Source organism: Tetrao urogallus (genome assembly GCF_951394365.1).
Source record: "Tetrao urogallus genome assembly, chromosome: 3".
NCBI classification, from domain to species: Eukaryota; Metazoa; Chordata; class Aves; order Galliformes; family Phasianidae; genus Tetrao; species Tetrao urogallus.
Genome location: NC_136815.1, coordinates 33,513,592 through 33,527,092, shown reverse-complemented (window position 1 = coordinate 33,527,092; position 13,501 = coordinate 33,513,592). Strand labels below are relative to the sequence as shown.

The 13,501-nt window shown below is 43.7% G+C and overlaps 1 protein-coding gene across 1 annotated transcript in view; it reads left to right on the top strand.

The window, feature by feature from the left end:
• DNAJC5B (DnaJ heat shock protein family (Hsp40) member C5 beta) overlaps positions 1 to 8,323 on the top strand; it is a gene marked incomplete at both ends in the record, with an annotated part of 33,633 nt that extends 25,310 nt beyond the window's left edge. Inside the window, 2 exons of the mRNA XM_079534033.1 lie at positions 2,732 to 2,906; positions 8,229 to 8,323. Coding sequence (XP_079390159.1) covers positions 2,732 to 2,906; positions 8,229 to 8,323 — 270 coding nt within the window. The remainder of the gene's footprint in view (positions 1 to 2,731; positions 2,907 to 8,228) is intronic.
• Between the last annotated feature and the right edge of the window lie 5,178 nt (positions 8,324 to 13,501).

Sequence of the window (13,501 nt, the reverse complement as noted above, 5' to 3'; positions counted from 1 at the left end):
ATCCTTCCCTCTTCCCTTTGCTGTCCTTTCATACTCTTCTTCAACCTCTTTGTCACGGCTCTGGTGCCAGGAAGCATTCCCTCAGAGCTGAGAGAACAGCTGTATTGACTCCTCAAGCAGTCTTGATAAACAAGTTTTTCTTCACATCTAGATTTTATTTCCTCTTCTGCTTGCTGACTGTTAACAGATTTTATAAAGTGCAAGATCCTCTGTGGTTACCATATCAGGAACAGAAATAACTGCTTTGGCTTTGATTCATAAGAAGAGCAACAGAAACTGGAGAGAAACTAGTAAATCTCTAAGAGCTAAAGGAGTGTGTGGATAGATTGAAGGGAGCTATATCCTACAGATGAGAAGAGATACACTGAATATTCCAGAAAAATTTGTCATCGCTTCCTGGGTTTTAAGAATTCTGTGCAGAATACCCAGGAGAAATCCAAAATATGCAACACCTGAGAATTGTTACCAGCAGTCTCTCTGCCCCTCCTCCATCCCAAAAACTTGCCACCTCTAAAGCACAGACAGGTCACCAAATGTTTTTTTTTTCTTTTTTTTCCAAACTGAGGTCACTATTCCTCATCTCTTTTTTTCTCATGTACAAATGCTGGGTCAGTTTCAGATTTTTGTAAGATCTATCAGAATATTATTGAAGTCTGACTGTAGATGATTTCTGTACTTCTAATTTCTTCCATTCTGGTCTGAAGAAGGTAGAGGCAACATCTTTTGCTCCTTATCTTTTTCAACTACCAAAATTCCTGGTAAATCCTCTTCCCTATCACACTCACACTCAGAAAATCAGACAATCACAAGGAGGTGCATCATTAGAAGTAAAAAAAAATCAAATGAAAAGAGAAATGCAAAGTGAAAATTACTTTTTTGGAAGTGTCGGTCTTCTTAGCAGTCATATTAATCTTGGAACATACTAACATGAATAATGGGTACTTGAACTGCTCATCCACTGGCAGGCAAAGGAGTTGTTCATTGTGAAGACAGCTTATTGATCACATTAGAGTTCCTGATTTACCAACTATGATATTTTAAATTAAAAAAAAATTGAACATTTGAAGTACTGTTAATAAATTCAAGTATATATTTGGCTTTATACACATTCTTTTTTTCATTCTGTCAGTTGTGCTGATTTTTTTCTCCATTATGCCATAAATGATAAACAGGTGTTTAACTTCTGTCAGGGATTCTGAGATTTCTAACAGTTTCAGATGTCAGATGGAAGGAAAACATTTTAAAACAGTATGTCTGAGTCCTTCTTGTCTTTTAAAGACATCTTGACCACTCTTCGTATATCTGTGAATGGAATGGATTATCATTGGCCGTGAGCCTGCAAACATATTAATAGTAAATATTATGCATGTAATGATCTTACTACCTTCAAAGCCCAAGTTAATGCTGCCTGAGACATAACTGTTAGTTACACAGCTTCATTGTCAATACTCTGGAATCTGGGCTTTATTTCTTCTTCACCAGCATATTTATTTATGAACATAAGTGCAAGAGCATGTAAGTCAAACTGTATGTAGAAAAGGACAGCCTGGATACCTATAACACTAAAGCTCAGATATATCTTCAAGCTAACTCATGCATATCTGGTGTCCACAAAGGTGTTCTGTCTTTATACAAGCATATTCCACATATCAGCTGTAATTCCCCTTTCAGGAATGTCACTGGCTCTGCTTTTCTCTTATAATACTATGTCCATGAAGACATGTGGAGGCTTCCTCTTAACCACAAACACCTTGCTCAGGTCTGGGCACATGCATAAGAACACCAGAAGTCAGTGCCATCCTACAGACTCCCCTCCTGCAGCCCCTGTCCCACCATCACCATGTGGCACTCAGTGGAGTTGTGGAGCACAAGTATTTGTGGAATTGTGCTGGAAACCCAGACAGTGACCTGATCTGCAGGAAGAAAACTGGCTGAGAGGTCTGGCTGAGATCACTGCTCTCAGCTCTAGGAGCCATGCTGGCTCTGCTAAAGCCTTCACACTTTGTGCACCAGGGACAACAGTGATCCAGTCGATGCTGGTGAGAGCTTCTTGTTACCAAAGTTCCCAGATCAAGAACCCACAGCCCAAAAAGTCTAATTTAGGAGCTGTCACCTCTGCTCCTGCGCAGGCTAAATAGAAGAAAGAAATACCTCCAATGGGCAACTCAAGTCCTCCCAGGGCTGAATCACCCTCTGGAAGAGCTTTTAACTTTCCATCACCTAGGTGGGAAGCTCATGGAGACTACAGTCCTAATTTAGATGCCTTAGTTTAGTGCCTAAAGTTATGTGGGATGCATCTGGGTCTTTGCTTCTTTTTCTCTTGGCTTTGTTATTGACAAGAACCTGCCAGTAAATAAGCATTTGAGAAAAAGAGCTTGGGCAAATGAGTCATTTTTAAGATGGAAATGAGTCATTTTAAGGTGGGTGTGGTTTTGCATACTGCCTGGAGGTGTTTTCCGAGGGCCGCCAGCTGAAGACAGACTTTGAAGAGTTGGGCGTGCAGGGACCTGTTGGTTGGTGGTAGATGTGATCCTGAGCATCATATAGGAGCTGGTGGGTGAGGAGGGCTCTGGAAGGTCTGGTCCTTACTTAGGCCCCTGTCCAGCCTGCACTACTCTGAGTACCAAGCATGTGGGAGCCTGAGTTCCTTCGATGAGCCTCTTTGCAGAGGCTGCCACAAGTTTCAGGAAGGTCATTGCTCATGGAGTTTTCCTTTCTGTCCTTAACCCAGGGTCTGTTTGCAGTCTGTGGCCTCCTGACGGGCTGCTACCTCTGCTGCTGCCTCTGCTGCTGCTTCAACTGCTGCTGTGGAAAGTGCAAACCCAAAGCACCCGAAGGGGAAGAACAGGAGTTCTTCGTGTCTCCAGAAGACTTGGAAGAGCAAATTAAGAACGACATGGAAAGAGGTGTGTGGCTTACTGTGCAACAAAGCTGTTCAGAACCTGTAGGCCAGATGTTCTGCTTGTGATGTTCAGGCTGGCTCCAGACCTGGATGGAGATATGCCAGTTCTCTCCAGCTAACACCATGACCAGATGAACTTCTCAAGTTGCGTGTTCATGAAAACCTAAATGTGGCACCAATAACTAAATATATCCTTTAACTCCCATTAGACACAAACATTATAAGTCTCAGGGCTCATCTGAAGAGTTGTTCACCCTCTAACCCACATACCCCTGTTGTTTCATATCCTAGATCCTGCATGTATGCATCAGGCTCTGCCTGGGCGAGTGCTTGCCACATCTCACCTGCCTGAATTAGCACATCCACTTTTCATTCAGGTAAAATCCACTGCTTACTGACATGGGCCAACCCATTCAAGAAAAGGCTAAAGAAAAGAAGCAGAGCTTCCATCAGTGAGGTTGTGCAGCAGCCTAAGAATGGCTGAATGGGAACTGCCCCCTCTACCCCAAGCTGCTCTCTGTTTTCTGCACTGGTAGTAGCAATTATGCTGTCACCAAGAGCCAAATCTTGGATACAATCCAGATAAAAACTAATCCTCTCTAAGAAGTGTGTTGCTCTCACCAATTTAACTCCCTGCTATGCCTGACACTAACAAAAACTCCAAAGCACGGGCTTGAGGCAGCAGGACGCCTTCACTGCTTGTAGCTCTCTTTGCTTGGCTTCGATGCACACCCCAATCTACACCTGCAGGTTTTGGCTTTACCAAAAAATGGTGATGGTGATTTCCTATTTGGCACTAGTCATGTATTTTGATCCAAGAGCCCTATTCTCATCTGTTGAAACAAGACAGAGTTTTGTCTGGCCAGTTTTTCCTTTGCTCAGTTGCAAACTTATATTAAGTATGATTAATGTTTTGTTTTGTTTTGTTTTGTTTTGTTTTGTTTTGTTTTGTTTTGTTTTGTTTTGAGGAAAGACCTAAGCAGTCAGCTCATCCTTGTTTGCTTCCGTTGTTGTGGAAGGCCTTATGCTGTTATATTCTTACGTTTATTATGCTTAAATTAGCACAGTGCAACTGCAAATGTCGCATTTCCTTAACAGGAAGAGTTTTTTCCTCCCTTTTCACACTAATTTACCCTTCTATAAATATGTCACAAAACCCTTATTGAAACAAATGCTATTTATATAGCCAATATGACAGTGAATATTGTTTTTAGATTGGTTTTGCCTACAGGCATATCACAATAAATATAGTCAGCTTAAAAATTGATCATACTTGGCCACTCACTGCAAAGGCCCCCTAGAAAATGAGTGGAACATTTATAAACACAATGCATTACTTTAAATAAATATAATATACTGTAAGACATTAAGAGAGACACATTCAAAGCCAGGCTGGATGGGGCTCTGAGCAACCTTATTTAGCTGTAGATGCCCCTGTTCATTGCATGGAAGTTGGACTAGATGACCATTAAAGATCCCTTCTAACCCAAACAATTCTGTGATTTTGTGATCTCACCTGAGAACTGCAAACATAAACTTAGCCTTGATACTTGTGAATCTATTATGAATCTATGACACCATAATCAAGTCTGAAATAAGAAGGTAAAACTTGTAAGGATAACATTTTTTAGTTCTGCATGCCTCTCTCTTTTTTATTTTTATTTTTTTTAAAATTTGGCAGGCATTTTGATGGCCCCCAAAAATCCAAAAATCCAGGACCAATTTCCCCAGAGTCAGGAAAAAACGTTGTCTTTCCTTTTGGTACTGGTGATGTCTATTGACACAAGTTCTGCAATCTTAGGCCATCATCCTATCCCTTTACTCCCACCAAGTCTCATCAAAATAGCAATTTAAAAAAAAAAAGAGTGTATGTTTAGCAAAGTGCCAGTATGTATTAAGTACTTTGAAGACAATATTAAGTGTATAGGTAGGGCCTGAAGAAATTGAGTTATTTCTGTCTTTCCTAGACTTCTCTTCAGTCTTGCTGTATTTTCTTGCCCATCAAAACCAGCTTGCTTAATTAGAGTAGAATTCTACGCATTTTAGAGTTAGATAAAAAATAAAACAACAAATCAAGAATAAAAGTTAAAACTTCATGACAGAGGATGATGTGAGCATCTTTTCTGCAACCGATAGGAAAATAGATGGGGAGAACTCATTGTGGCCTTCTAATATTTGAAAGGAGCATATAAACAGCAGGGGGTACATCTGTTTACTAGTGTGTATAGTGATAGGACAAGGGGGAATGGTTTTAAAACTGAGACAGGGGAGGTTTAGGTTAGATATTAGAAGGAAGTTTTTCACACAGGGGGTAGTGACACACTGGAACGGGTTGCCCAAGGAGGCTGTGGATGCCCCATCCCTGGAGGCATTCAAGGCCAGGCTGGATGTGGCTCTGGGCAGCCTGGGCTGGTGGTTGGTGACCCTGCACATAGCAGGGGGTTAAAACTCGATGATCATTGTGGTCCTTTTCAACTCAGGCCAATCTAAGATAATATGATTCTGTGATCTAGAAAGATGAAGGATAATCAGTTTTAACTGGCTTTAACTGCACTTCCTTTCTCTCTTCCCCCAGCCAGAACTTAGGGATTCTGGTCAAAAGGATTCAGGTGACTTAGAATGGTGCACATTGGGCTTTTTCAGTAGACATCTTCAAATTTAGAGCCAGAGAAATGAATACATCTTTTATGTAATGATTAGAAATGTTCCCATAGGTAACTGAGAAGCAAATGTAATCAGTCCTGCAGCAGATTTCATTTTGGAGGAGGAAACGATACAAGAATCCAAATTCTTCACATGCCCTCTGCCCACAGACTGAACACTCTGGCTAGTGATTAATTTGCTTCCCGCTGTACCCAGTGTACATATTATCACTAGCCAGAACTTTTCTTACTGAGGTCAAAATGTGGATTCTGAAACTAAGGCTATACTTTGTTACATCCAAATATTTGATAGTCATTCTTTGCTTTTCTGAGGAACGCAACAGAAGTAAGACATCACAATTCCTGATTCTAAAATCCTCTGAGAGCAACTCCACCAGTTCTTGTTGTGCTCAGTGGGAGCTGCTTGGAGCTGGCTATTCTGCTCAGAAAAAGCAGTATGCATGTTCTGGGAGTGGAGGTTTAGACATGACATTAAAAAAGCATTAAATGCAGTAATCTGTATCACACCACAGTTTTACAGATGACCCGAGACCCTCTGACACTGGCACGGGGAAGCATCATGCACATGTCTGCAGTGTGGGCGTGTGATGTTTATTTATTTTCAGATGCACGCACACACTGCAGGTTGCCAGATTTTGCTCCTGTTGAAGGCAACCCTTTTGCTGATTTTTGTGGCCCCAAGTGAGAGGATGTTTGAATTTGGATTGCCTTGGTGCTTCAATGATGCACTCAAACGGTTTGTCAGCTTTGCTGTCTTCTCTTGTTTTGTTATCACCACACAACATTTCTAGACCAACTTTCACTTTACAGAAAATGAAATCCAAAAGAAAAGAAGAAAAAAGGAAAAAGAACTTGAGTAACAAAATAATTTCACAACTCAGAAGCAATCAGTTTTTAGCACTTCATTGTCTCCTCCGCACTCCATATGATACCAATGTAGGCGAACAGTGAGCAAGAGCTATCTATAGAAAGCAGTTTAAACTGTGAATTCTGTTGCACCTCCACTCTGCAGCTCTCCATTAACAAGCTATATTTGTTCAGTTTATTATGCCAGAGGTCCCTGCTCTGATAAAAAGCACCATACATCTTAGAAAGGTCCTGGCAGCAAAATATTTATGGAAGGTGTCAGCTCAGGACTGTCCATGGAGCAGCTGGAAGCAACACAACATATTTGCAAAGGGTTCTGTTCCCTTGTTGCACATCTGGGTATTACAGCAACTGCTGGTCCCAGCCCTCCATAAATGATCTTCCAAGAAATGAACAACTTGGAGGCAGCGGAGGGTGGGAGTGAATGCTGCTCAGAAGACTGGAAAATACATAGCAACTTAAAAATGGATTGGAACTGCCGAACTAACGATAACCCGCACTGAGCTCTAAGAATTAATTACTCATGTACTTTTAGAAGTTATGAAACATGTCTGTCTTTGTCCTTGTGTCTAAATTAGGAATTGCCCATACAGAGAAGCTGCTCAGCATTTAATCATCCTTGCCTTTCACATTGTAGGAGTCAAAGCAGTTCTGCCCGCACTGAGGGGAAGCCGTATGGCATGCCATTAGGCTCCTGCTCGGGGTTAAGTTACTTCTGTACGTTACATCTTCTGCCCATGATTCATCCCACCAACTGCCATGTAAACAAGAGGAAATGTCAGATTATGATTTTTTTCCTAAGCACTCCATCATATGGGGAAAAAAGGTCATAATGTGTATTCAATTACTCTAAATGCTGTGTTAATTTCAAGAGAGAGATAGCTCAAAGATTTTCATATGAAAGCACCGTCATCAAAATTGCTGAATCCTTAAGAGGCACTCTCTGAGACCCAAGCACCCTCTGTCCCCCAAAAAAGGTGGCTTGGAAAGAAGCCCAACAGAAAGGCACATAAATGTTATTCATCATCAGAGTGAACAAACAGCCATTGGGGAACTTTGCAAGGGTTGAGCTTCTCTCCACTGCAACAAATGTATTTTTTTACAGATATATTGGGAAACCAAGTGCATAACTGAATAGAATGAGAAAGCAAAATACTAAGTCATATAGTGATCATATGAGTTTTTGGCAGTTCCAGACTCATCAAAACAATAGTTCTCAAAATCTTATTGAAAATATATTACATAGGACTTCAGAATGCAATTTAACATTTTTATATAGCTTGATGGCTTTCAGGATGTCTGATTTCTTCACCCTCAAGCACATTACTGCTCACACTTTTTTTTCCTTTTAACTCTCTTTTTACTTCACTTTTAACTTGGTCTTCCTCCAGACTCATTCCTGGCCCACTCCTGCACACGCTGCCAAGGTCAGTGCTTGCTGAGTCACAGCAGCGCTGTGCGTTCCGACATTTGCAGGAACAAGCACTTGTTACTGGAACAGGCAGAGACCCTTACCTGCCAACCTCCACAAAGCACCACGTAAAATAATGCCCAGTTTAATAACAATAGCAATAGCCACTCTAAAATCTGCTGTTATGCCTGGACAAGGTGTAAGAGCATCTGTGGACGCGGTGTGAACATCACTGTCTCTTCAGCAGGCACACAGCAGTCTCTGAAGCCAAGATTAAGCCGTAAGCCAGGACAGCAGATGAAATGTTGTGGTGCCAAAAAGAAGTCTGACTTTGACAGCAAGTGAAGGATTCTTCAAGTAATTTTTGTCTCCTTCCTCTGTTTAGATGGAGAAACTCCTATTGTGCTTCAGCCGACAAATGCAACTGAAAAGACGCAGCTCATAGGGGACAGCCATCGGAGCTACCGCACAGACTCCTAGAGCCGGCACACACAGCCTGGTGGTGCTTCCCAGAGAGTGTCACAGCAAGGAAAAACGTGTGACAAGCTCTGCAGCCTGTTCCTGTAACTAACCAAGAGTAACCTCAGAGTAATTTCCTGTCAAGTCAGAATCTCCCTCTAGGCCACTGCAAGTAGTTTCTGGTCTACTCTCTGCAAAGAGATGCCTACAGCCAGTGCAGAGATCTCACTGGTTCAGACTGCTCTTTTGGCACCATCTTCCCTCTGCAATGCTCACTTCGGTGCAACTGCTTTTCTCCCCAGCCCTCAGCTGGTGTTTCACCTCCCAGACATGGTCTGGAGCCCTCTCCAGACACACCAGTGTCATCTCTCTATGCCCTGGGGAAGATTTCCCTCAAAGGAAAATCAGTGGCAAGGCTGGTGGGGCTTCTGCAAAGTGGAAGCACTCTCTGGAAAGCAGGCAACACCTTAGTGATATCAGCCCAATTCTGGCAACTGGAAATCTGAGCCAAGGTGATGTGCTCCAGGGTCATTTAGGTGGTGGTAACACAGCAGATGACTCCAAACCCAGAAGCATCAACCAGAATGATACGCATGTAGGCTCCGTGTTCTCCTGCACATGTGCAGACCATGCCTGTACAAGCTGCAAACACCCCAGGGAGAGAGTTGCTGGCCCTGGGCTCTCATATCCCCACCACCATCACAAAGCTTTCCCATTCCTGCATGGATAGGTCTGCTGCTCATGCCATGCAGCCTCAGCTTTTCCATTTGCAGCTGCAGTGTGCTGGAAGTTGATACTCAGCCAAGAGCTTTTTGCGGCCTTGCTCACTGCACGGTGCCCTGGCCACTGTCCACACCACCCTGCTGGCATTGGGATGGCATCCATGCCACGTGTGCTGCCTTGTGGGACAGTGAGGACTTGGAAGGGCAGAGGAGCAAGCATCCTCCTCGCAGTGCTTGTCCTTAGGTGAGCCTGGGTCCTCCTCTCCGCCCCAGCACAGGGGCTTTAAGAACATATTGCATGGCTTTAAATAAAGAAGTAGGGATGAGAAGCACACTGACAGTGATATCCTTGAGTACACAAAACACTCAGTTTTGAGCAAAAATGTGATGCCTGTGCTTTTCTGAAGAATGAATCAGGTGTATACCACTATGCAAATCAGTGGAGTTACATGTGGGTACAGCTAAAGCAAGCATAGAGAAATGAGACCCCTAATTTGTAAGAGATAAAGAAGAAACTCTGAGATCTTAAACTTAGAACTTCGCTCATTTAACACAGTAGTTTAAGGCTTAGACAGATGAATTTCATTTTATTGATCATGTTACATCAATCACTGTCAGTTCTCTACATTTGCTATTTTTGTTCCTCTAATCACAGTGCTGTGGCCCAAAGGGGGAAGTAATGTACCACTAAATATAGAGACCAGTCAACGTACAGCTAGTCAAAAATCTTATTCTATTCTTTAAAATTGGATTCTGTGGTTGTGAAACATTATTGTCTTCCTTCTATTCTCACCTTTCACATCAAATGTCATTTAGTGGCAGCTAAATTTATGAGAAAAGAGTGTGTTTCATAGCACTAGCAATCATTCCAAGTCAAGAAGCACTACTTTCAACATTTCTTTAAAATTCCCACAATGCATGGATATTTAAAAATCCATCAACTCCAGTTCAGAGTACATGTCTGTTGTCCAGGCACGGGCACTGGGGCCACCTGATGCTCACATTGTCCTCAAGGAAATCTTCTACCTGTGAAGTCCCTCGTCCTGCTCCCATGGAAGCAGCCTTGGTTTCACCAACAGCCACAGATCAGGCCTGAAGCCAAGAAAAGAGGGGTAAATCCCAGATTAGTAAAAGCATTTTGACAATTTTATTCACACACAACACCCTTGATGACCCTCAGGACCCCAGTGTATGTGCCAGATCCCAAGTTTACTGAAATCAAGGAAATGATTTCCATGGGCTGGAGAAGTACCGTAAGTCATGTGATTCTCATTCACTCTTTCTATGTAAGAGATTTTGCTTAGGAAAGATTTATGACTCTAACTTGCAGAGTGATGCAAATACAAGCGAGCTGCTGCATGTTTGCAAAGCCCTTTTACTGACATGAGGATCTGAACAGAAGAACCACAAAATGTATTTTCTAAGACAGCCAAAAACCCCAAACAAACCATTGGCTGAGCCTCTGCGTTGGTTCCTCTGGATTTATAGCTTGAAAACCTGAACCCACTGTTTGGCTTCAAAAAGACAAGGTGGATTTCAGGGTAGCAGAGCGTTTGCCACTCTCCCTGCTGTTGGGATCGGCCGTTTTGAGGACATGTGGAGAAAGGATGAATAAGGATTTCAGGATTCAGCTGTTCCATGTGGGTTCACTTGTTTTGCTTTTCAAAAAAGCTGCTAAAGGGAACACAGCTGTGCTTACATGACCTGTTTCTATGTAAAATTCAGTCACACACCCATTAATTTTCTCAAAATGTACAGTTCCTCAATTTTTTTGTTCTATTGTGCTGCTTTTCTTTGGATGTAAAGTGCAATGTATTCCAACCTACCTTTCCTGTCAAAGCCTCTGACTAATAAAGTTTGCACATACAAATTGCAGCACTCCTTTACTTTTCCAAACCATCAACCACTTCACTGCAGTAACTGATGAAGCAACCTTTGAGTCTGCTGTCCGAAAGGAAGGCCTTGCAACCTGACAAGCTGCAGCTCAGGATTTCCCTGAAAAGGAACAGGGTCTTGAGTCTTGGATTGCAGCAGATCTATGTAACGCAGCCAGGGGTGTAACCACACACTGCAAAAGCGTCCTTTACACAATGCAGGATGCTTGTCTAAAAGTTCAGCAGGGGGTTGAAGTGATGCAATGCAACAGCTGTGCTGGCATAAGGGCCCATCTGGAAAGATTACCACCAGCACAGGGTCCATGCTGCTGCTTGAGACTGTGGCAGAGCTCCTGTAGCTCCCTGGGGCTGGGAGCTCAACTGGGGATTCTGCATCTGTCCAAGAACCAGCACAGAGTGACAGATAACCTGGGCCTGAAACAGGACAGGAGCGCTTCCCACTAATATGGTATCCAGCCTCTGTGACCACAGAAGCTCAAGCATTTGAAAAATAGATGAGGAGCAGCAGCTTTGTTTGGAGGTATTCTATAAGATCTCATCCTTTTGAGTGCTTGAGTATTAACGCATACCCAGATTCACTCAAAATGCAGAATGGAAGAAATCTTAGCGGGTTTAGGACTAACATCAACAAAATGTAATAGAATACTGGCAGGAAGGTTAAACTTCTACTGCCTGACCACAAACATCCGCCTCTAATGTTGTGGGCCATTTCTTTCAGAGCAGTCCTTGTGCAGTAAACCCCTCTGCTTAATCTAAGACACATCAAACATTAGTGCATTCCATTTCATTTCATCACTTTCATTGCTTTTTTTTTTCCTTCCCTAAGGATTAGTACCTACAATATGGGGATGATTTCAGTTTTTTTTTTTTTTTTAATTGCATTTTTGCTTTTTTTTTTTTTTAATAAATAAAATCATTTTTAAAAATATATGGAGATGTGCAGAACTTAGGAAATGCTGTCCCTGGTCAGGCACCACGTGCAGCCACACCAGTGGCTGTTTGCAGGACATGTCCAGAGAGGGGCACTGAAGGTATCTGCAGCACAAGTTTTATGGGGAACAATTAAGGGAGCTGGGATTGTTCATTCTGGAGAAGGGGAGGCTTAGAGGAGACCTCATTGCTCTCTACAAGTGCCTGGAAGGAGACTGGGGAGATGGCAGGTCAGCCTCTTCTTCCACATAACAGCATTAGGATGAGAGGTAACGGCCTTCAGTTGCATCTGGGGAGGTTCAGGTTGGATATTAGTAACAAATCATTCTCAGAAAGTGGCAGTGTATTGGCACAGGCTGCCCATGGGACTGGTGGCATCACTGTCCCTGGAGGTGCTCAAGAGACACATAGATGTGGCACTGAGGGACATGCTTAGAGTGTATGGTGGGGATGGGCTGATGGTTGGACTAGATGATCTTAAGGTCTTTTCCAACTTTAACGGCTCTGAGAGGTGGGCAGGGTGTCACCGTGCACTGGGGGGCACCTAACTGAATATGGAACCAATGTCTTACTGCATGGAAACACCAAGGTTCCACACAGTCAGAATGTTTGGGGCAGAGTAGGTTCTGAGAAAACTTCCACTTCAGCGTCCACTTGAACATCGTGATTAACTGGGACAATGCCAACAGGTGTTCTCAGAGCAAGCCATTACTTGCCTTGGGAGTGTTTGTGGTCAACTGGAGCAAGCACACCTCTCGTTTCCCAGTGCTGCCAGAGCGTCACAGCAAGCCTTCGGGAGGCTGGGTTTACAGTGCGGGCGGGTCTGTCAGAGAAAAACAAAGAACCGGCAGTAGCTTAAAGAGTAACTAGAAGCACTTTTTCGGGTGAGCCGACAACCGTGGTGTAGGAGGAACAGCGCCCGGCCTCACATACTGTGAGGGAAGAAAAAAATGTTGCCGTCTCCTTCGAGCCGGAATCGAACCAGCGACCTAAGGATTTCCGCAGGGAGCGCCACTACAGTCCTCCGCTCTACCAGCTGAGCTATCGAAGGGACTTGCTGCCTGCCGCTCCAGCACAATGTATCAACGTACTAAACGGCGGCCCAGCGGCGCATGCGTAGCGTCCCAAGATTCTGTTGAGGGAACTGGCTGCACCCTGCGCTCGTGGTGCGGTGGGGCAGGAGCTGGCGGGAGCGCGAGGAGATGCGGCGCGTGCCGAGGCTACACAGAGGAGGTCGTGAAGAAGGAAGGCGGCGGCCCAAGCGTCCGGGGTTGGTGGGCTCTAGGATGCGGTGGGGAAGAGCCCACAACATGTCGGGCCAGTGGCGCAATGGATAACGCGTCTGACTACGGATCAGAAGATTGTAGGTTCGACTCCTGCCTGGCTCGTTTCTTTTTTTTTTTTCCCCTCCCCGACTTGCACGTATAGTAGAGTTGGTTTCTTTTATCACGAACTCTTTGCTTAGTACCGGTGCGCGCCCAGCGGAGAACTGTCTCCCGGACCCTCTAGCGCAGCCACCGGCAGCCGCGTTCTGGTACTTCCCAATTTGGGAGTTGTGTCTTTAAGTGGAAAAAAATAGGTTCTTTTTTGTGTCTTTTTTATTGTGTCAAACGGCGCTGTGCTCCCAACACCACACAAGCAAGGAAGGTTTT